Source organism: Nilaparvata lugens, chromosome 1 (assembly GCF_014356525.2).
Source record: "Nilaparvata lugens isolate BPH chromosome 1, ASM1435652v1, whole genome shotgun sequence".
Taxonomy (NCBI): domain Eukaryota; kingdom Metazoa; phylum Arthropoda; class Insecta; order Hemiptera; family Delphacidae; genus Nilaparvata; species Nilaparvata lugens.
The window spans coordinates 14,101,959-14,126,516 of NC_052504.1; the positions used below are offsets into that span (position 1 = coordinate 14,101,959).

The window sequence follows — 24,558 nt, forward strand, 5'->3', positions numbered from 1 at the left end:
AAAAATATAGGTTTCACTAATTTTGAGATCATAAATACTTCCAAACTCTGTGAATTTGGCATCTTGGGAATTATGAATAAAAATGAGTTTGGGAGTATTAAAAAACGTTGTTTTACAATTAAAAGTAGCACTAATCTATTTTCATTCGAAAACAAATTATTTGTCGATTGTCCATCACAGAATAAAAGTATCGATTGTGATATTTTTTCAGGAAATATAATGTACATTACTTGAACAAGGCTTTTTATTAGAATGTAATCTGGAGAGCTCCAAAAATATTTGTTACTCCATATTATTTAATGCCTGCAATTTCAAATTACTAAGTTTGAAGGATTTGATCTTCTCTTTCATAAGAGCAATCTCTTCTTCCATTTGTTTAATCCTTTTATCTTTTCTCCGTACACTTTGAAGCAATGATTTCACTTTACAACGGTATAATTTTAATTTAGCCGAATCCTTGCAAGAAGTTTGAGTCCCCTGGTCTCTGGTCTTTCCGACTAATTTGAACTGATTTTTTGATAGTTGAATATAGTCTTGACTTCTTGTCTCTGGTGCTTGACACATACTATAGTCCTCACTTATTGTCTCTGATGCTTGAGAAATAATACAGTCATCACTTATTATCTCAGGTACTTCAAAATCTTGGTCCTGATCGGAAGTATCATAATCTGCTGGATTCATGTCGTAAATAATATTAAATACATCGTCTTCTGCTCCTCCCATACTTGGTTGGCGTTGTAAGGGGAAAATGGATGGAACAGCTCTCACTTTTAATCTTTTTTCGTCTGAGCCTTGTTGGATAACATAATCACTTTCAACAAAGTGCTGACTGCAAACAGCTTTGTGCACATTAGGGTCGAAGTCCGTTCTTTGGATGGCTTCAATCCAACGATTTTTCACAGTTCTCTCCTCTGGAAATCTGTAAATCAAATATTACAATAGAACAGTAAATTTATTATGTAAGTAAGTGCACAGTTGAAAGTATACTCTTGAGTAATTGACTATCGGAAAAAAGTAATGAGCTGTTGTGAGATTCATGTACCATGTTATAAAATGTAATGTTAGAAGTCCATCTACAGGTCGCTGCAAAAGTTAGTGAGAATGATAGGACGGCAGATTTGCCAATTCTCTTTTACTACCGTCTTCTATAGAAGATCACTGTGATTCAAGTCATCTCATTATAACTGATACAATATTAATATTGTTGATTCTTGTTATTAATGTCTTCATAACTGAATAATAAATTCTCGTGTTAATATTGAATTCTCTGGTACCGTACCTCATTAAGCCTGCAAACAATTGACAACCGTTCAGAGCTATAAAGGGGTAAAGCAATCTGCTTGGTCTAATGGCAGAAAAGGATAGCAAACCAATGTAAATCAGGTGTTGACTTGTAACGTGAATCTCAATAAAGATTAATTTAAAATAGGTTAACAGAAATGAACATTTCTCTGTTATATTGTGAAATTCCTCCTGAATTTGTAACTGACTGAATATAAAACTGTAACTCAACAACTAATGAATCCTCGTTACAACAGCATTCATTAAAAACTTGCAACAGATAAAATTCCAAAAATAGGAACCCTTAATAGAATAATATTTCTTGCAGCATCAAATCAAATCGTTCCATAAACATAATGATAACGGTTACAAAACAGAAGATTAGTGTTTTTAAAAAAATGGAGAATTCGATTGAATGATATGAAGTCTATTCATATCAACTTCACAAACAAAATGATCAATGATCCGATTCGAATAAATATGAATGGGAATGTAGTACCACACAGCAACACCGCAATATACCTTGGAATGACTCTTGACGCCAAGGAGCAAGCTAGCACTCAAATACAGTAAAATCTATTGGCTGTTGGGCCGTCAATCACAACTCTCATTGGACAACAAGTTATTGATTTACAAACAAATTCTAAAACCTGTCTGGACATATGGAATTCTGCTTTGGGGCTGCTCTAGAACTTCTAACATCAGTCAGATTCAAACATTCTAAAACAAAGTACTGCGGAACATGATGAATTCGCCCTGGTACATAAGGAACAGCAATTTGCACCGAGATCTGCACATCCTCTTTGTGACCAGTGAGATAAGACGATTGGCAGCCCATCATGAGTCACGTCTTCATCAACACGACAACACCAAAGTCATCCAACAACTAAACAACACTGAACTCACAAGGAGGTTGAAGAGAACAAAGCCCTTCGAGTTGATGTAGTGTTAGTGGAGTGAAAAAATATATTGAATAAAAGTGTAGTGAAATAATTTAAAGTAGCGAAATTATAGATTGGAACAGTAGGCTTCACTGGAAGACTTTAGCAATAAAAATTAATTTAGGATAAAAAACAGAACAAAATTAATGGTTAGTCCTAGTGACTAGTTTCAATAGAAATAACAATAAAAATATTCACCAATAAAATATATCTTTTCATGATTGAGTAATACATTTTCATATTGAAATTGAATTTTCCGGTACCGTAACTCATTATAGCCAGCAAACAATTGGCAACCGTGCGGAGCTATAAAGGGGTAGAGCAATCTGCTTGGTCGAATGGCAGAAAAGGATGGCAAACCAATGTAAATCAGGTGGATCTCACTATAGATCAATTTAAAATACATTATGAGAATTGAACATTTCTTTGTTATATTGTGACATTCCTCCTGAATTTGTAACTGACTGAATATAAACTAACTCAACAACTAATGAATCCTCTTTACAACAGCATTCATTAAAAACTTGCAACAGATAAAATTGCATAAAAATAGGAACCCCTGATGAAATAATTTTCATGCAGCATCAAATCGAATCGTTCCAAAAACATAATAACAACGGTTATGAAAAAGACGATTAGTGAAGTACCTTCAATATAAAATTAAATATCATTGAATAAAACTGAAATATAAATATGTATAACGGGAGGTACCAGCAAAGTTTAGGAAACCAGAGCGCAGAGACCGAGTGTTCTATTATTGAGGATACAAGAAAAAATAGTTGAAGGGATAACATTCCACTTATAGTAATGTTAAAGGCACTTTCTTTATAGTAATGCAACTTTATATTGTTATGAAGTTTTGTTATAAATATATTGCATTGAACTGGCATAAAGAGACTCACCCGAAGAAGCGTAAGCCAGAACCGTGGTCAATGTCTGTCTTGACCGCCTCGCATCCAAGAACACAACATTGCCTGCAAGCAAACAAAACTTAATTAATAATTAATTGTTGAATGTTTTCCAAATTGCGCTTAGGGAGTCTTTTAGAGGTTGAGTGCTAAGCAACGGACCTCCTTGTTTTGTCAACAATTTCACCCAATAAGAAGTATTTGTTTGTTACTAGTCTTACTGCTTTATTACTAAAGTTTTTGTCTTTCAATTATTTGATCATCCCATTCATCATTTCTGTTTCAATTATTTCTTATAAGAAGTAAATTTGTTGAAATAAATTTATAATTCTTCATTTTAAATTGTTATTTTCTCATTTGTATTATTTTAGATACAGCCTAAAAAACACAAAGAAGGTCAGCAACTTGTAATATTATTATTTTCAACCAGGACTTCCTATATACCGGACCTGCGCCTACAAAAAAAAAATGGCCGCCGTAAGTGGTGGCCGGCATTGATATTTTAAACGGGAACTAGACGAACTGAGATTTCGACAAACTGAGACGCTCTCTAAACAACTGATTAGTGATTTTTTCTCAGTAGGAATTTACAGTAGGTAGCATATAGGAGGTCCTGATTCAACCCTTCACAAACTGTATTTTTCCCAAAATAACTTGAGATGATCCTGAATGAAGATTGTCAGCTTATCGATAAATATTGGGGCACCGAGGTTTGCTCGTTATTTATTTATTGACTTTTGAAAAACAGAACACGATTCTTTAAAATGATTGGGGAAATACTAAAATGCACAGCCCAAAAAGTAGGTTATGTTCCATACATTTGAATTCAGGTTCAATTTTCTGTTCAAACATTTGAAAACAAAAATTAGATAATATACAAACCAAATTGAATAACAAAATAACACTCACTAATCACTTGAAATTATTGTCAAATAATTATCAACTTTGAAAATAATTATGATATACTATAGTTTAGGAGGATTGTCATATCATGTCAACAAATCAGATTATGTTGATCAAAACGATTAAATTGTCTATGATGACAAAACAGAACACAATTCTCTAAAATTAACGTGTTTATATTTCACGTCATCTTATGAATTTCGGGGATGTGATATTTTGATTTTTCACTTTTTTACTATCCACAGCTGTTTCAGCCAAGGATGAATTATCCTTTCAATGTCGTTCAGCGAGTTTTCCCAAAGATGAGACCTAGAGCAATCGAATCTTTATATCATAAACCTACTATGTTCCAAATTTCGTGAAAATCGTTAGAGCCGTTTTCGAGATCCGTGACACATAAATAACCAGATATAAAAATAGCCAGATATATAAATACAGAAATTGCTCGCTTAATATAATAGGATATCGCATGATTGATTTTTGATTCAAAAAAAAACACTCATAGATGAATGTTGCACACTCATGTTTTTATTACTCACACATTCAATCTTTTTAGGCGCTTATCTCTTTTGCCAGATTTTGAATGATCAGAAAAGTCGAAGATTGTAGGGACAGCATCTTCATTTAAAATTCGGATAGAACTCCATCCACTTTTATGAAAGCAATCTGATGTAAAATGGTTTGAACAGATTTTAGTTACTTTGGACGGATTGAAACCATCCCTGCGCATTGCCACAATCCATTTCTTTCTGAGGACAGCATCATTTGGAAATCTGAAATTGAGTATTCAGTATAAGAAAGTATCAAGAAATTTATTCCTCACAAAATACTGTGAAAAATGTGAATCACATTGCGTACAATTTTTTAAGCTAAAATTTCGTAAAACGTTTTGCTTAAAACGTGGTTAACTTGTCTATTGTCTATATGTAATACATGTTTTTGAAGATAAAACAATTGATTTATCTTTTAATTGTTATTTTGTGGTTACTTTTATGGGTTAGTTTTTACGTATGAATGATACTAACTGGGAACATCAAGCAACAAAGAATAGATGTGTGCGGGTAACTTCTGATATTTTTAATTTGGGAGTTTTGGGACCATAATTCATGAAGACATGAGTTATTTATTAGAAACATAGGCCTGTGTAAAATGTGATGAGAAATCCAATGAAATCAGTTTCAAATTTGTATCTTCAATAGTTTTTTAGATAAGTTATTTCAAAAAAAAATATGCAAAGCAGTGGACATTTTTTGCTTAAAACGTGGTTAACTTGTCTATTTCGTATAATATAATAATTGAGAAAACGCATGTTCTTGAACCGCTAGTCCTCGGCGACAGGAGGGGGTATTGAACTGGAACCAATGTTAGCAGACGGCCCATACTATGCTTTTTCAGTCGCTATGGAGCATTGAAAAGTACATCATCGAGTGATCACTGTTGAGCAGTTTCTTTTTTAGAAACAGTGAATCTGTAGTCACAGTGCAACGTCTTTTCCATCAATATTCTGACTCGATCTACATTTTCCGGAGTACGAACTAAACGGGGAAGACCAGGTGATTTCTTTTTCATCACATAACTAGTACTTCTAAACGCTGCAAACCATCGGAGTACAGTATTTCAATGAGGCACTTCGACATCCAACTCTAAAATATTGACGGAAAAGATTTGACACAGTGACTACAGATTCATTTGTTTCTAAAAAAACTGCTCGTCAGCAAACACGATGTTGTACGTTCCAACGCTCCATAGCGACTGAAATAACATAGTAGGGGCCGTCTGCTAACATGGGTAAATGACAATAGTTGTTCCAGGAAAATACCCCTTCCGTCGTCGAGTAAAAGAGGTTCGAAAAACATGCGTTTTCTCTGCACCACTCTGTATATTGGAAGCAATGCTGGATTCATCGGCTGAATAGAATATTATATGTTTTATTGTAAACGCTTCTGAGGTCATCAGAAGCATTACCTTCGTCACACTATACAATAAATTTCATATATACATTATACAAAAATTGAAAAAAACTATTCTAAAAACAATAAAATATATCAAATATCAAGATCCACTTATGGAAATGTCCAGATAAAGAAAAAAGTCACATGGAATATATTCAAATACATGATATCCTGGTCCTGGGACACAGAAAAAACAGAAAGAAAAAATACAAAAAAAGTAGCAGTAGTTGATAACATAATGGGCTTAACATGTTAAGCATTTCACAAAATCCTAGCCAGTTCATAGAACTCCTGAAAAGTGTATATAGGGTTACTAATTAGGAATAGTTTTAGCCTCCGCTTGTAAATTTGATTTTGTAAACCTCTAAATTGTTCTGAGAGCGAATTGAAAAGCTTCACACCAATAAATAGAAATGTTTTTTATGTGATAGCATACTCATAGCAGTTGGTGATTAAGTTGTTCCTGCTTCTAGTTTGATGTTCATGTGATACTCCTTGCGCAACAAAATTATTCAAGTTTTCCTTCACGTATGTCAGACATTGAAGCACAAAAATAGAGGGTAATGTCAATATTTCTAACTCTCTAAAGCTCTCTTTACATTCACCCCTTTTTGGCAGACCACAAATAAGCTTGATTGCCTTCCTTTGGATTCGGAATAGTTTAATGCTATATGCCTTTGATCCCCACAGTACAACACCATAAGACAGGTGGGACTGGATGTGAGCAAAGTAGACTACTTCAACACTGACGCATGAACATCAACACTGACGCATGTCCTCAACTTTCTTAAAATAAATATTCCTCTATTGAGCTTTCCAGCAGTAATATCAATGTGCCTGGACCAACTCAAACAGTTGTATAAAATGAATCCCAGAAACTTAGCTTTTTTCCGCGTCCACGAATAAAATCCTTCTATTATAAGTTAATCTCAAATCCTGAACCTTGTTGGAATGCACGCACAGCAAGTTCAAGTTACACCACCTCTCAACTGACTGAGTCACTTCTTGTGAAAGAGCATTCAGGCAAACCTCTGCTGGCGTGCTCGGAAACACACAAAGATCATCAGCAAAAAGATAACTTTTAGCTGGAGGGTTAACTATAGTTGGGAGATCATTTATGTAGATAAGGAACAGTATTGGCCCTAATATTGATCCCTGAGGAACCCCATGAGAGACAGGCAAGTACTGGGATTTTGATCCATCAAATGCAACTTTTTGAAAACGATTGCTGAGATATGATTCAATCATCCTTATGGATCTGGCCTGGAACCCATAGAATAAAAGCTTATCAAGTAGGAATTTGTGAGAAACTGTGTCAAAAGCCTATGATAAATAGAAAAACTTGACCTGTGTGAAGCGCTTGTTCTCCAAGGAGTGCAAGCAATCCCTATAGAGATTCTCAGCAGCTCCTTCTTTGTGTGTGTGTGTCAGTATGAATGTGGTAAGTGTCTTTTTTGTAGCTTCTCATTGTTTCGCCGATTCACTCCCCTCTTCTGCCTTGCTGCTTCGTCGCAGCCACCTTGTCTATACAGCAGGATGACGGCGCGGCCGCGCTGAGTGCCGGCGATTCCCTCAAGCGGGCATTCTCTCCTTTCCCGGAACGACTTAAGATCGCTCATGTTAATGTGCAATCCCTTCTCTGTCATATAGATGAATTTAGGCACACTTTCGAGGGCAAAGATTGTAACATCATTCTTATATCCGAGACCTGGCTGAAACCGACAATCCCTAATCGACTTGTTGCACTCGAGGATTATGTGCTCATTCGGAATGACCGGTTACACAAGAATGGGGGAGGGGTTGCCGCGTTTGTCAAGCGTTCTCTGCTGCCTGTTCATAAGTTTTCCTCTGATACCTCCCGTGCAGCTAGACCTGATGTCCTGCTTAACCTGTTTATTGAGGTTAAGTGTAACGGAGTTAAAATGTTAATAGCAGTTTGCTACAGGCCACCTCATATTGGGTATATGTCAGAATTTGAGGAAGCACTACCTGAGCTGATGGTGCCCTATGAACATGTGGCTATCATGGGTGACTTCAATACTGACTTACTTGGATCTGATACTCATGACAAAATACAACTGACCACTATGTTTTTGCGAATGGTTGACCTTGCTGCCTCTCCAAGCAACGCACCATACATCCACTTCGGACACATTGCTTGATCTTATTGCAGTTGCCGATGTGAAAGCAGCTGTGTGCCATGGGCAGATCCCCTTTCCAGGCCTCTCTGCACATGATATGATATTCCTAGTTTATAATATTAAGAGGCCTAAACCTAAACCAAAAATAATCACTTATAGAGATTATAAGGATATAAACTACCACAATTTGTTCAATGATGCAATTAACCTTGACTGGTTACAGATATTCCAAACTAACAATGTTAATGTTATGTTGGACATTCTTAACCACAATATAGTTTCTCTTTTTGAAAAACATGTTCCTTTAAAAAATCACAGAGTAACCAGAGATCCTGCTCCATGGCTCACAGATGAGATACTTCAGCTAATGAGGGATCGAGATTATTGGTGCAAAATTGCAAGAGCTTCAAAAAGCCCCAATGATTTCAATCATTATAAGCATTTGAGGAACTCTTGCAAGCAAACAATTAGAAATGCGAAAGCTACATTCTATCGTAACTTGATCTCCTCAAAGCGATCATCAACTTCATCTCTTTGGCGTGCTCTGAGGGAGATTGGGGCTGGCAAGGAGAGGCAGGTACCGACTGTTGCTCACTAGCTGGATGATCTAAATGAATTCTTCACTGACATCCCTGTAGGTTTGGGCCAAGCTCGTGCTCACTTTGACTCTCTGCCTGATTTTCATCCCAATGAGGACTTCTACTTCTCCAATGTCACGGAGCAAGAGGTATTCTTGGCTGTTCATCGAGTGAAAAGTAATGCTGTTGGTGCAGACGGTATCCCGATTAAGTTCATCAAAATTATCCTTCTTTTTATCCTCCCATTTCTCACCCATTTGATCAATACCTCACTTTTAACGTCCGTTTTTCCTAATGACTGGAAGCTATCCATAGTGATTCCCTTGAACAAGATCCCTAACCCTCTCTCTCCATCTGATTATAGGCCTATAAGCTTATTGTCCGTTTTGTCCAAGGTTCTGGAAATTATCGTTCACTCCCAATTAAGCTCATTTATCCATGGTTCTGGATTGATTGTTGACTTTCAATCGGGGTTCCGTAGTGGTCATAGCACCACCTCTGCACTCCTGAGAGTCACTGACGACATTCGTAGGGCTATGGATGATAGAGAGCTAACAGTTCTAGTCCTAATAGATTTTAGTAAGGCATTCGATAGCATTTTCCATCCCACTTTACTCTATAAACTCAGAAACTTAGGGTTTTCCAACTCCACTGTAGCATGGGTGAGGTCCTATCTTCAGGGTCGGTGTCAGTGTGTGAGAGTCGGGGATGCCTCTTCACGGTGGCGTGAAGTGAACAGAGGAGTTCCTCAGGGACCCCACGGTATTGGGTCCTCTGCTGTTCAGCATCTACATAAATGACGTGTCAAGCACTCTACTCACGACCAGACATCACCTGTATGCCGACGACTTTCAAGTATACCGGCACTGCAAGAAAAATGACTTCGACGTCACAGTTGATGAAGTCAACGCTGACTTGACTCGTTTGGTACGATGGACTGAGAATAATGGACTGAAAATGAACGAGACTAAATCAAAATCAATAGTCATAGGTTATTCAAGACTTTTAAACACTTATAAAATTGAATAACATACAATTGCAATACAGTTCTGACGTGAAAAATCTAGGACTTACAATGACAAGGACTCTTGACTGGACCAGCCACGTGACTCAGACTTGTAACAGGGTCATTGGGGGGATTATGACATTGAAGAGGATCTCTGACTTCATTCCCTTTTCAACGAAGGTTATGTTGGTCAAGACTCTGATCTTCCCGATCTTCAACTACTGTGACATTGTGACTCTTGACATGACAGTTCAACTTCTGCAGAGGATGCAGCGTGCACATAATTACTGTGTTCGCTTTATCTTTAACCTGAGACGTGACGACCATGTAACTGAATACTTTAACAGACTTGAACTTATGAAGCTGCGTGAGAGTAGATCACATCATGCTTTGTGCTTCCTCTATAAAATATTGAAAACTAAAACCCCTAAGTATCTGGCAGTAGAGTACCGTTACTTGGGTGACTTTGGTCGTGGAGGAACGCGGCATGGATCCCATCTGCTGGCTGTCCCAACACATAGGACTGTTATGTACAACAAGTCGTTCCTTGTGACAGCCTGTAGTTTGTGGAATTCTCTGCCTGCTGAGCTAAGGCTTGTTGAGGGACATCGTCGGTTCGGTGCGGCTGTCTTGTGGAGGATCAGAGGTGGTGGACTCGGCTGGAATGTTCACTGAATCTTAACGTGTGTGTGTGTGTGTGTGTGTGTGTGTGTGTGTGTGTGTGTGTGTGTGTCCTTTCTTCCTTCTTTAATTTATTCCTCTCTTTCTTCTTTTCTACTTCTATCGAAATGATCTATGGATTTTGAACTGACGATTCTTCCGTTTTCACTTCTCAGTTTTCTCTTTTTCCTTATTGTATTCTTTTCACTGATTCAAATTAGAAAGAAATTTTGTTTTTTTTCTTTCTTTCATTCGCTATTTGGAAATTTTATTATTTTGTAAATTGTTTTATTTTATCTTATAATCTTTGTTGTACAGTGTTTTAGTTTTACTTAGAATTGTATTGGAGGGTTAAGTGTAAGAGAGGCCCGGCTGCGCCCTAACTTCGCCCTCCTAGGTTTTTAATAAAGGCAGCTAATCAATCAATCAGCTCTAACTGTGTTTCTCCCCACTCTGTACCCAAACTGAGAGGCACTAAAAAGACCGTTACTCTCAAAGTAATTCACTATTTGAGTATTTTCAACACTCTCAAGAACTTTGGACACAGTGGTGGTTATATTTATTGGCCTAAAGTTAGTGATGTAAAATTCCTGGGAATTTGAAATCGAGGAAATATTCCCAGGGAATTCAAAGGAAATATTCCCAAAAATCATAAATTCCCGGGAATTTATGGGAACTTGAGAAAATTTATGATTTCTTTCATAAAAATGACCGAAAAAGACGTTTTTTGTTACACATGGTATTAATCACCTGTTATACAACAGATTTATGTAAGAAATATAAGGATAAATAACTTATAAATTGTAGTAAGTTCAAAGAAAACAGTAATTTGAAGTTCATAGATTGAAAGGAAAAATGAGCACTCAATAAATCATTCAATTGCACCACTATAATCATGCTACTTTCATGTCTTACAAGTTGAATGAGATTTTTCACTCACTTATAAATGCCTGTAAATCAGGTAAACAAAGTCAACAAAGTATTGACTGTAATTTAACTTTCATTGCATGACTTTATTCAATTTCTCTGCACAAAAATAATTGTCCTCCTAAATAAAGATTAGAGTCGAATATAAATCCAAAAATTAGAAATTATAAAATACAGCAAAATAGGCTAAACTAAAACAATAGTCCAGTCACTATAAATTATACATTGGTGCATGCAATTTATATTGTGGTTCTGATTTTTTAATACTGTATATTATTTGGGAACATAAGAGAAGTCCAGAACCAATTTCTTCATGCAAAATTTCCTTGTGCTAGATACAGGATGGCCCAAAAACCTCGTATTTTCGGCTCATTTTCCAGCTCTTTCTGCCAAATCTCGTAATCGGACAGAAAAGTTTGCTCTTGCCTTTTTTCTAGATTATAAAATTCTGAATGGAAAGAGATCATTCGGAACTATCTATCTCCAATGAGTACTGAGTTATGATTTTTCACAAATGAGTGAAATTTGAAGAAAAAATCAATTTTGATGATTCCAGGTGTACCCGGAAATCTATATGAGGTAGAGCGCTCTACCTGATCTCAGATTGTAGAGCACAAAAATACGCCCAGAGGGATTTTGAATTATACATCTAAATGGTAACAATCTGAAGATATTGTTGATCAAAAACTAAAATTCATCAAAATAATTTTTTCTTCAAATTTCACTCATTTTTGAAAAATCATAACTCAGTACTCATTGGAGATAGATAGTTCCGAATGATCTCTTTCCATTCAGAATTTTATATTCTAGAAAAAAGGCAGGAGCAAAATTTTCTGTCCGATTACGAGATTGGCAGAAAGAGCTGGAAAATGAGCCGAAAATACGAGGTTTTTGGGCCATTCTGTATCTAGCACAAGGAAATTTTGCATGAAGAAATTGGTTCTGGACTTCTCTTATGTTCCCAAATAATATATTAAAAAATCAGAACTACAATATAAATTGTAAGCACATCTCATTTTTTATGTCTATATTGACTGGACTACAAGGAGCATACTCGAGTTTAATTCAATTTTTTCAAAGAAAATAATTACACAGCTCAGAACCTTTCAAGAGTCATTGAGCCTCACTTTACTTGTAATAAGATACTAGTCCAGGCAACGAATGCTCAAAATGATAAAGAGGGAAAAGTTTGGAACCCAATTTTTCACCTCGCAGTCCTTTTAAGGATATTGAGGGGGTAAGCATATAAAAAGTCCTCACTCCTACCACACTCAACACTAAAACTGCTATAAAAACTGATGGAAAGCATAAAATGATGAAATAATACATTGAGTTGAAGAGAATTGAATGCTCTACAACTCACTGTCTTTTAAATACTCCTACAGTCCAGTCAATGAAAGATTATAAAGGGAAAATTTGGAACACATTTTTTGACCCCGTAGCTCTTCTTCTAAGGATAGTAAGGGAGTAATCATATTAGAATTCCTTACTCCTACCCCCTGTGTAGAAAAAATACATTTTTTCGATGCATTGTTGTTGAGTAATAAGCCTTGAAAGTGCAAAAAGTTGGAAGAATAACTGTCTTTTCAAAGATTTTACACTTTTAAAAGTTAATATCTCAAAAACTAAAGAAGATATCACAAAACTCCACTGTACAAAACTTGCAGGTAAGAAATTTATCTTGCTTCATTTTTACTCAGTTAGCCATGTCGCTGAAATGCATTGTTTTCCAGTTACATGCGTGTCAGCCAGAAATGAAAAATGCAACTTTTAAGCTACCCTCATTCTTTAAGCTCAAGGAGTAGGGATGAGGACTTTCGATATGTTCACCTTCCAACTATTTCAAAAAAAAGTCAAATATTGTGTTCTAAACATTCCCTCCCAATTTCCCTGACAATTGATCTATTGTTGTTAAACTGAAGATTTCACACTCAACACTATAACGTCTGCAACAATTGTTGGGAGATGCGTAAAATAATGAGACCATAGATGAAATTGAAGAGAATATAATGCTCTATGAGCCGTGATTAGCACAGATTTTTTCAATTAATCGTTAAAAAGTTATAAGGCCAAAAAGATGAAAAAATCGGAGCCGGAAGGGGTTTTCCGTTTTCTTCAAAATGTGATACCTTAGAGTGCTCATACCTAGAAAACTATCTGGGATATGGAGAAATGTTGGAAATTAAACTTTTAGGATAATTTGTGAGCTTTAATATTATGATCGTGTTCGACAAAAATTTACGAAAGGTGCATATTGTTCGAGATATATGCAAAAAACAAAATATGGCACTTTCAAACCACCCCCACCACTTTAGCACAGGGGGGTAGGAGTGAGGACTTTTGATATGTTTACCCCCTTACTACCCTTAAAAGAGCTCCGTGGTTAAAAACTTTGTTCCAAAATTTTCCCTCTATAGAGGGAAATTTTCCCTTCATTGACTGGACTATACGAGTATTTAAAAGACAGTGAGTGAGTAAGCAAAAACAGAATCAAAGAATGATGATTCATTGATTATATCAATGTAAAATGTGGCTGAGTTTTGATCAATATGAAATAGATTGATGATTCATTGATTATATTAATGTAAAATATCTTGATCAATTTCAATCATTTTTAGAACAATTTTATAAATTCCCTTAAGTTCCCATAAATTCCCAAAATTTCTTGGCCTGGGAAATATTGCCAAATAATAAGTTCCTTCCCACTGGGAATAATCCCGATCCACATCACTAGGTACCTAAAGTTATTAAAATCAGATTTGTAACCTTTTCTATGTACAGGTATGACTTTACTCAATTTTAAAGTCTGTGGGAAAACACCATCAATAATTGAGCTATTCACTATATTTATCAAAGGATCCACAATATACTCACAACCCATTTTTGGGCTTAGGCCTATATCATCCACATCTGTACTATTGCTGGCTTTCATTTTCCCAAGAACACTCACAACAACGTCTTTTTCATTTATCTTTTCTGATATACTAATGTGCAGCCAATAATGATGTTTCAATGGGTAGCTTAAGCTGCAATTCCTTAAAGGCTCCTAGATTCCTACCGACTCGAGACGCGCGGCTATAAGCAGGCGGGTCAAAACGCGTGGTCAGGCATTTCCAGACGCTTGGTTGGAGCACATAACCTATAAATTTATTAGATTCAATGATCTATTTAATATGAATATTGTAAAAGCCATTTGGTAGCCAACACTTCTAATTCATTGGTCCTCTGTCAACATAGCAATGTACAAAATAAAACTGCAATAAGTCATCGAATTTAATATATTTTAAGTGCTCTAGCCGTGATGGTCTGTTAACAGCGTACCGGTAGATTAAACAAGACATAAGGATATCAATAGAGATTTTCAATTTTTTTATAAGATATTGGAGATACCGGTAAGATATAATTATTATTAAGGCATGCATGGTAATATAGCCTACACAACGGTAACCAATAGTCATCCAGAACAACAGAGTAAAAACTTACGAATGTAATGATATTCCACTTCCTTTTCTGGACTTTTCATTACAATTATATGCAGCACACGAATTAACCATTCTAATTGAGAATAAGACTTAGTAGAGTTAGTGATAAAACATTAGCATGACATGACGTTTAGTAACTTAAATGTAAACAAAAATATAAATAATGAAATATCCAAGTTGTGCCACAAGATGACGTCACAAAGAAGATGTTACCTTCTTTTGAAACATCACAGAGGAGGATCGCTTTCATGCATGGAAGAAAGAAAACCTGGAACTGAAGTGGCAGCCTGCAGACGCTTGGCAAACTGAGCTCAAAAGTGGACGATAGGCCACGCCCACCAGTGATATGAGATCACTATAGTGAGGTCCACGTTATAATGGCAGTTTACGATTGACAATACTGTCCTTTTACAAAACAGATAATCTACCACCTATCATACAACAAAAAAGATAGCGCTATCTCTCTCTCGCTTTGCAATGTTGTCAGTTTCCCAGAATATTTTGTTTTTACTTTTGACAGTGACTGTACAAAAGTAAACAAACAATTCTCAGCCGCCATTTTTTTCTTCATTCTATCTAAATAATTGAGTACACAAGTCGTATGATTAATTAAAAATGTATTTTTGGAACAATTAAATAATTTTTAGACGTTACCGTATGAGAAAGACAAATTAAAATACCTGAAATGGCATTTTAAAAGTTGATAACTAGTGAGGTCCACGTTATAATGGCGGTGGATAAAGATAGAAGAATAGCGATGCCGATTCTCTGCATTGATTAATTATATTTCTACACTGTGAAAAACATAATTTGCATCGTTGTGAACCTAGAAAAGGATAGTTCCACCGGCTTTGTCAAATGATAGCAAAACGAAAGTGGATCAAATACTGTCATTATAATGTGGACCTCACTATAACCATCCTAGACTTCATCCATGCTTCAGTTAGCCTATGTTAGACCTACTCGTACCGGTATAAATAATATTGAAAGGTTATTTTAGAATTATTTCCATTAAAATTACTTATTTTAAAAAGTATTTCTATTTTTCTATTATTTTTTAAAGAAATTGGAATAGAATAACTACCAAATAACTTAATTTCTGTTGTTTTGAAATTCAGATTGGTGTATCACAGATTTTTAAATTAGCCGCCATTTCAGGTTTGTATAAAAATAAAATCTGATCTCAGTTATGGAAGCAAATTTTTGAATCAAATAATGAAAAAATATATATTTTTGATTAATTTGAAACTAGATTGATTATTTTATCAAGGAAATAATAATTATTATTAGATCAAATTTAATGTGATGAATTGAGTAACAGCAGCTGTGTACATTCAGTGGCAAAATGGAGAGACTTGGCAACGTTTTTCTCCTATCTTTCTTCACTGCCATTATAAACTGGACCTCACTATAGGCACAGAATAGGTATGTATACTGTGCTATAGGGATATCCAAAGACCTTAAAGATGCTTCTTTAACGTCTTTGGGGATATCTTCTCCAACATAATGCTATTTCCTCATTTTTCATTCAATCAATTACGCTGGATGAAACCCTTACAAGTCTAAATTAGACATTAGCGATTAGTAACAATTCATGAATATTAACATTAACCACTTTAGGCATACAGAAAGGGAACAGAAGGATGAATTCAACTGAAATAAGACCGGATAACTCTCGGAGTGAACCTTTTCCAATGCTACTTTTTTCTGAATATGTAGAATTAAACATTGATTTCAAGTCAAACTTGAAATTTAATAAATATATTTTAAATTTGACAAAGAAGTGCTTAAAACTGCAATTATCAATAGATAGTAATTATTTGATGTTGGTTATCCATCTTGTTTCCACTATTATTATTACTATTAAATTTTATAAAACTTTAAAGTGTAAAAGCACTCACATTCTTTGATGTGGCGACGTCCGTTTCGTGCTGGTATCGCACATTTTCAAGCCAAACAGGAACTGAAGTGTTTAAGGTTATGAGGGTTATTATTTTAACCACCAAAACTCCCCTCCACCCCCACCAAATTTCACCCTAACCTTAAACACTTCAGTTCCTGTTTGGCTTGAAAATGTACGATACCAGCACGAAACGGACGTCGCCACATCAAAGAATGTGAGTGCTTTTTCACTTTAAAGTTTTATAAAATTTAATAGTAATAATTATTTGAGTTTGAAAAAGAATAGCTTATGGCCGCACATCATAACATACCTCATCATAACAAATTTAATTATAATTTGTTATGGGTAATTTTTATCCAATTTTTTTAATGTAAATGAATGATACCAATAAAGATCTTGGAAATAAAAAAAACTATTTTCAGTCTTGGAATCAAGAAAATAAGTTAATTATAGATTACAATGGGAAGACTTAATTTTACCAACTTTTCATATCCTATTATATTAATAATAATAAATCATTTTATTTGTACACGGTATAACCATACGAATGAGTTGAGTATAACAAGTTCTAACAATGACTAAATTAAACCACATAAACAAAATGTTTGGCAATCGATCTAACTAATAACAAGAGCACAAGTCTATTATTATAGTATTATATTGTATGTATTAAGCGAGCAATTTCTGTATATATTTTTATATTTGGTTATTTATATTTATTTATGTCTAACGGATCTCGAAAACGAAAATAAAAGATCTTCAAAGCTTGTTTTAAATAACCAACAAGGCTATAAAATATTGGACAATATTTTCTGTAATCCATTAAAACTTGTCCAATTTGCTTCAAAACTTGTTCAAGAGTTGACAATTGAATTAAGTAATTAAATTACAGTTGAATTAAACGATTTGAAATTCTTTAATTTTATTAGATGAAAAATTCATCAAATTCCACAGGATTACAATCGCCAGCTCCACCAATTTGAATTTTTATGTAATAATTTTTTTAAATGCTGTAATAAATTGCACGCATGTAGGGTTGTTATTAGAGCCGAATTTGGACCTTATGTAGGAGAAGAGCATTTCTATGTGGTACTTGTAAAATTTGCATATCCAAGGTATCTATGCCCATACCACTGTAGAGATTTTCTAATCGCCATCTCATATACAATCAATGAGCACAGAAGTGAACATAAATGATGTTGCTGCTGCTTTGGTTTTTATAGCCAAAAGGGCTTCTTTGCAGAATCCTGGGTCCCCATTCACAGTCTGATACCATTTTGCAATTGTACGGGGATGTGGTAGTAATGTGGCAAATGATTTCCTATAGTTTGTGTAAAACAAGTTGAGGCTTGGCCCTCCATCCGAAGAAATTACAGGGTTGCCAAATCGTGTAAACTTTCTCAAATTTCCAATTCAACGTCAGAATTGGATGTATAATATCATCCCCGATATCCTAGTAGTGCTAAAAAAGTTTCAGGGTTGAAGGATTAAAAGGAAATTTAATTTTTATGATAAAATTGGAAACATAGCGAGGATTTGTTTTTCTTTTGAATATCACTTCTCTCAGAATCATGTAGCGTCGTAATGAGTAATTGACCGAAGCGAAGCTGAGGTCTTAGTTTTGACTCGATTGGCTTTTGTCTGTTTGTTTGTACCGCAGTTACAGTCGCAGTTATTGTCCGATATAGATGAAATTTGGTATGCAAGTTCTTTGAAACAAGGCGTAGTATGTGTAACGATTTTTGATAAAACCTCTGGTTTTTTTGTAATATTTAAAAAACCGCAAACTAACCTCAATCCAGAAAGGACGTGTCTTTGAAGATATAGCAATTCATTCCCATACTTTTTCGCATCTATTGTTACGAGCACATGGTGGTCGAGTCGGTTAGACCGTGGTCTGTCACACTGTGGGACCCAGGTTCAATTCTCGTTCCTACCAGATTTTTTTTGCAGATAATACTAACATTGATTTATCTTATTATAATATATCATTATAAAATAAATTATTATGATTATATCATAATCATCTTATTATTATTAAATTGATTCAACAAATTAACTGGATGAATTATTGAAAAAAATCTTTATTCTATTGGAGTCCAATACTGCAGTTGTAGAGAAAAATTTGTATGTAAAGATGTAAAGGTAAATTTTTTCCTTTTTGGGTAGTTGAGAAGTTGATATTGTGGTAATTATTCACATTAAATTAAAAAGACCAAGAAATTGTCAAAAACCACAGATTTATTGATACACATTTTTTGTACTGAAAGTAAATTTTGTTATAATGGCGAATCTGTTGCTTGAACCGGTTTCGGTAATTACACCATTGTCAATCTCTGATAAACTCTGATAATGACCGAAACCGGTCTTTCCGAGTATCAATAAATCTGTGGTTTTTTGATAATTTCTGAGTCTTTTTCATTTAAAAGGTATGTATTTCATTTATAGGTACTCCTTGATAAGTCCGGTGTCCCTGGAAACAGTGTCTCTAGCACTTTCAATGGAGAAAATAATAGATGACAATCATGGCTAAATCTTCACAATATACTGTACTTACTGTAGCCTACTGGCCCTTCTCATTAGATTGAAAGTTGTATTCATGAGCGAAGTCTACTGTTCGCAGAACTACTAGTAATTTTATATCAAATGAACGGGGAGACTGTCTCCTTTCTATTCTGGGTCTGGGTCATTTTTATCCAACCCATAGTTATTTTTCAATTAGTAATTATGTTCGTCAATGTCGAGACATTTCGAGCAGAAAACATGAAATTTTCGACATGCTAGAAACTTTTTGTTTCAAAATATAAGTAGGTGGTGAAAGCGAGAAAGTTTCTCAGAAATAATTGATTATTTTTCCAATTGTCAAACGTACTCGGAAGAACGTATTTTGGCCTCTCAGGAGTTTCAAAGTCAAGGATAGCGGCTGAATGGTGTGCCGCCATATGCTATCAATAGCTGGGACAACAAATTCAAAATACAGAACGATTGAAAAATTCAGCAACTGCAAGCCAGATGATCATAATAATAGTGAAAATGACAACCTCGCCTTGAATAATCCAAGCGGTGTTTCATTACAGCCTTTCTAGAGGCAATCAGCTGCTTGCGTTTGTAATAATTCAGTCAAATAATCTTGTAAATTGCCAGCCTTTAGCATACAATTTGGTACACAATGCATACCATGCAGCCACTCTTCTAACATTAAAATTTGTTTGAGACCAAAATACAATATTCCAACTACTTTTGACAGTTGAAAAAACAATTTCAATTATTTCTGAGAAACTTTCTCGCTTTCACCAACCACTTATCTTTCGAAACAAAAAAGTTTCCAGCATGACGAAAATTTCATGTTTTCTGCTCGAAATGTCTCGACATTGACGAACATAATTATTAATTAAAAAATATCTATGGGTCGGATAAAAATGATCCAGACACCAATAGAAAACAGACATTCTCCCCGTTGATTTGATATAAAATTATTACGCATTACGATACTACATGATTCTGAGAGAAGTGATATTCAAAAGAAAAACAAATCTTCGCGATGTTTCCAATTTTATCATAAAAGTTAAATTTCCTTTTAATCCTTCAACCCTGAAACTTTTTTAGCACTAGTAGGATATCGGGGATGATATTATACATCTAATTCTGACGTTGAATTGGAAATTTGAGAAAGTTGCAATTTTACACGATTTGGCAACCCTGTAATTTCTTCGGATGGAGGGCCAAGTCTCAACTTGTTTTACACTAACTATATATCCCTTTGAGGAGAAAAAAATCAAAGTTAGTGCAAAGTTTATCAATTCAGCAGAGTTCTTCCCTTTGCTTTTGGCCCTACTGCAAATATGTTTGGTTATGTCTGGTAATGAATCAAATACAATTTTTTCTTCCTCTCTAATTTGATTTTTCTTTTTCAATTCAATAATAATATTTTTCAGTGGGACCAACCTTTCCTTCAATCTCTCACTCTTCTGTTTGTAGTACTTCAGTTTTTTCCCGACTTGTGTCAAATTCACCCGAGTTTTGTGCAGTTGAGACTCAAATTTGAGTTTCTCGGGAGTCAAATCCGGGGATGAAATACTGGGAGTAGCTTCTCTGGTGAGCGTGGAAGGTCCAGGAGGTGTCTCCGGTCTTCTTTTCCGTATTTTCTGCAGAATAAATAAATTTTAAACTTACAATACATGTTTAAATTTTATAGAGAAATTACAAAAAATTGCTCAAAATTTAAAAATAGAAAAAGGGGTTCCTATGACACCCAAATAATAACATTACTAGTAGTTCTGTGAATAGAAGACTTTGTGCAATCATTAGTCTTGTATTCAATATTGGTCAGAGAAAGTTTAACAATAAATTCAAAAAGTATCAGTTTCTGCTCTTCTTCCATTAATAAATGCAATTAATAAAAATCCATTAATAAATGAGAATGCACTAGTGGGCATTAGAAAAAAGAATTAAATATTAGTTAGAGTCAACTTTTCTTCTCTCCCTTTTCTTCTCTTCTCTCTTGAGTTAGAGCATTAACAAGAATTGCTTGTTTAAAAAATTAAATATTCCAATTTAATTATTGAAGCCTATTGTTGAAAAATCCTCTGGGTAAAGACCCCCTTATTTATTTGAGAATAAGCCTGGAATTCTAGCAAAGATTTGAAAAATGTTCTTCAGATGTAGGCCTACATCACAACACATAAAATTAATTAATTTGTTACCATACCATTAATTGTTCAACACATTAAATATAAAAAATATCTAACAAATTTTGGTTTAAGAGCGCGCTAGGCCACCAATAAAAAATACAGTCACTCCTCACCTCATTCAATTTCAAATTTACATAATAAAAATAGTTATTTTACCTTTTCTGGATTTTGAAGATGTTCAGGAAAATCAAATATACTCGGGACAACATTTTCCCTCAACTTTCTAAGCCCTGATGCATATCTTGGATAGTAGTCCTCAAATTTAAAATGTACTGAACAAATATAAGTATGCTCATTGGGATTGAAGTTTTTCCACTTAGTTGCCAGAATCCATTTTTTTCTAGTTTCAGGGTCTTTTGGAAAACTGTAATTAAAAAAGATGACAATAATATAGATAGTGAATAGCACAGCATCTGATTTTCTAGTGGGAATGTCAATTTTGGAAAATAAAGTGAGAGATAGGCTACCTATAGTGAGGTCCACGTTATAATGACAGTATTTTTTCAACTTTGGTTTTGCTATCCTTGTCTATCATTCGACAAAGCCGGTGGTACTACCCTTTTCTAGGTCCACAACGATGCCAATTATGTTTTTGACGGTGTAGAAATATAATTAATTAATGGAGAGAATCGGCATCGCTATTCTCCAATCTTTATTCACTGCCATTATAAAGTGGACCTCACTATAGTAGTATGTACTGTATTATCAAGACATACTTGACTCTACACGTAAGTAACTTTATTTAAGCCACATAATTCACCATATTTAAGGTGAGTAGAGTTGCCTCTATTAATATTGGGATATCATCAAAGGTAAAAAAGTTTAGAATTAGCTGAAAATTAGGCCTATGCTGCTGGTAAAAATTTAAAAACATAAGTTACCATACCATCAAATTTATTATTTTCATCAGAAACATTTGTTATAGCTCAGAAAATGACATACTTTAAGCCTATAAAGTAATATTTTGCATTAGTTTTTTGTTAATTTGTTCATTCATAGACCTATTTAGAAGCTTAATTTGTAGAATGTACAAGAGAAAACAAAAAAGTAGCCCTTAAATTTTGTTAACTATGGATTAATACTTTTTACGGAACAACTATAAAACAGGTAACATAGGTAGGCTATTATAAATTTCATGCTTCCTAAACTACGAAACAACTAGAAAACAAGTAGGCCTAACATAACTAAATGTCATGCTTTACTAATATAATCCAATCTTGAGCGAAAATAAACATAATATGCCAATATCTTGTAAACAAATAAGTTCTATAAATCTTTCAAAAATGCTTCAACTTACTGGTGAAAAGATATCTTGTTCTTATTATCCACATTTTTCGAAAACTATTTGTACAACCATAGGCACAGCAACTCTTAACCATTGTAAAGACAACTGTAGCTGGAATGCCTAATACTTTTAGTTTGAGTCATCATTTGTTTGTCTCTCATCCGGGTTGTTTTTGATTGGAGTGAATCTGATGTGGACTGTCTTCTTCCTATTAATGGTCAACTTCAGTCTATTGCATGTATCTGTGGCCTCTTCCAGTGCTGTCTCGACAATTTGTGTGGGTCTTGAAGCTTCTGCGATGGTATCAAGATAGTGGTATCATCGGCAAACAATATGCAGCTGTTTCTGTTGTCAATTTCCTTGGGAAAGTCATTGATGTAGACAAGGAACAGCAGTGGCCCAAGGATGGATCCCTGGGGCACACCCTGGGACACTGCTCTGAGTGAGGATTTGTAGTTTATAAGAGCAGTTTTCTTGTGCTGCACTATTTCCACATACTGCTTTCTGTTGGTGAGGTAGTCCTCTATCCACTCCAATGCTCTTCCCTCTATTTTCAATTCTCTCAATTTCAGAGTTAGGATGTTCCAGTCTAGTGTGTCGAAGGCCTTTTGAAGATCTATAAACAGTCCCATAACAGTATTTTTCTCCTCCCAAAGTTGGTTTATATTGTCACACAATTCAGATATTGCAGTTGTAGTGCCTAGACGTTTTCTAAATCCATGCTGTTATGAGTTTGTTGCTCTCCAGATGCAGGATAAGCTGGTCATATACGGCTCGTTCGATAATTTTTGAGGTTATAGGTAGGTTTGCTATGGGCCTATAGTTCTTGTGATCCATTTTATCTCCTCCTTTAAATTTTGGAAAAATCTTAGAGATCTTGAGAGCCTGTGGGAATACAGCTTGCTTTAGGGAAGAATTTACTATTTCCAGTAGAGGCTTTGTTAGTTCTTCTTTACAACTTTTGAATATTTTTCCAGTATAGTAGTACCTCACTATAGTAGTATGTACTGTATTATCAAGACATACTTAACTCTAAACGTAAGTAACTTTATTTAAGCCACATAATTCACCATATTTAAGGTGAGTAGAGTTGCCTCTAAAGGTAAAAAAGTTTAGAATTAGCTGAAAATTAGGCCTATGCTGCTGGTAAAAATTTAAAAACATAAGTTACCATACCATCAAATTTATTATTTTCATCAGAAACATTTTTTATAGCTCAGAAAATGGCATACTTTAAGCCTATAAAGTAATATTTTGCATTAGTTTTTTGTTAATTTGTAAATTCATAGACCTACTTAGAAGCTTAATTTGTAGAATGTACAAGAGAAAACAAAAAATAGCCCCTTAAATTTTGTTAACTATGGATTAATACCTTTTACGGAACAACTATAAAACAGATAACATAGGTAGGCTAATATAAATTTCATGCTTTCTAAACCGAACTACGAAACAACTAGAAAACAAGTAGGCCTAACTTAGTAAAATGTCATGCTTTACTAATTTAATCCAATCTTGAGCGAAAATAAACATAATATGCCAATATCTTGTAAACAAATAAGTTCTATAAATCTTTCAAAAATGCTTCAACTTACTGGTGAAAAGATATCTTGTTCTTAGCATCCACATTTTTTCGAAAACTATTTGTACATCCATAGGCACAGCAACTCTTAACCATTGTAAAGACGACTTGTAGCTGGAATGCCTAATACTTTTAGTTTTAGTCAATTCATTTTAAAGTTCATCAAATCAATTCAACTTGTGATATAAACAGAAGTAGAAGATAGGTAACCTATAATTTAATAACTCTAAGGACCTTTTTCTTCCATGCATCACAAGCACAACATAACAACAGAATAGGTTATGTATACTGTGACATAACAATCCACATGGGAACAGTCAA

The 24,558-nt window shown here is 34.6% G+C and overlaps 1 protein-coding gene across 3 annotated transcripts; it reads right to left on the minus strand.

Annotated features, from left to right (window-relative positions):
- Positions 1 to 24,542, minus strand: LOC111049214 (peroxynitrite isomerase THAP4). 3 transcript variants are annotated; one of them, XM_039431039.1, is made up of 7 exons: positions 24,251 to 24,532; positions 21,530 to 21,737; positions 20,628 to 20,827; positions 4,573 to 4,806; positions 3,125 to 3,196; positions 265 to 919; positions 1 to 213 (listed from the first exon to the last, which is right to left on the minus strand). In XM_039431039.1, exons 1-6 carry the CDS (start codon positions 24,331 to 24,333, stop codon positions 283 to 285), a joined length of 1,434 nt encoding a protein of 477 aa, XP_039286973.1. In that variant the 5' UTR covers positions 24,334 to 24,532; the 3' UTR covers positions 1 to 213; positions 265 to 282. The 3 variants fall into 3 exon arrangements, with proteins under 3 accessions (XP_039286973.1, XP_039286964.1, XP_039286978.1); XM_039431030.1 differs by having other exon boundaries at positions 1 to 919; XM_039431044.1 differs by lacking the exon at positions 4,573 to 4,806 and having other exon boundaries at positions 1 to 919; positions 24,251 to 24,542.
- Positions 24,543 to 24,558: the final 16 nt, after the last annotated feature.

Bases quoted from the DNA above. Each gene is read 5' to 3' on its own strand.
- LOC111049214 (XM_039431039.1), bottom strand. From the start codon at position 24,333: ATGGTTAAGAGTTGCTGTGCCTATGGATGTACAAATAGTTTTCGAAAA. The intron at 21,738-24,250 runs GTAAGTTGAAGC...TTTTAATTACAG, and splicing joins AACAAGATATCTTTTCACCA to TTTTCCAAAAGACCCTGAAA. The intron at 920-3,124 runs GTGAGTCTCTTT...TTTGATTTACAG, and splicing joins TCTGGCTTACGCTTCTTCGG to ATTTCCAGAGGAGAGAACTG.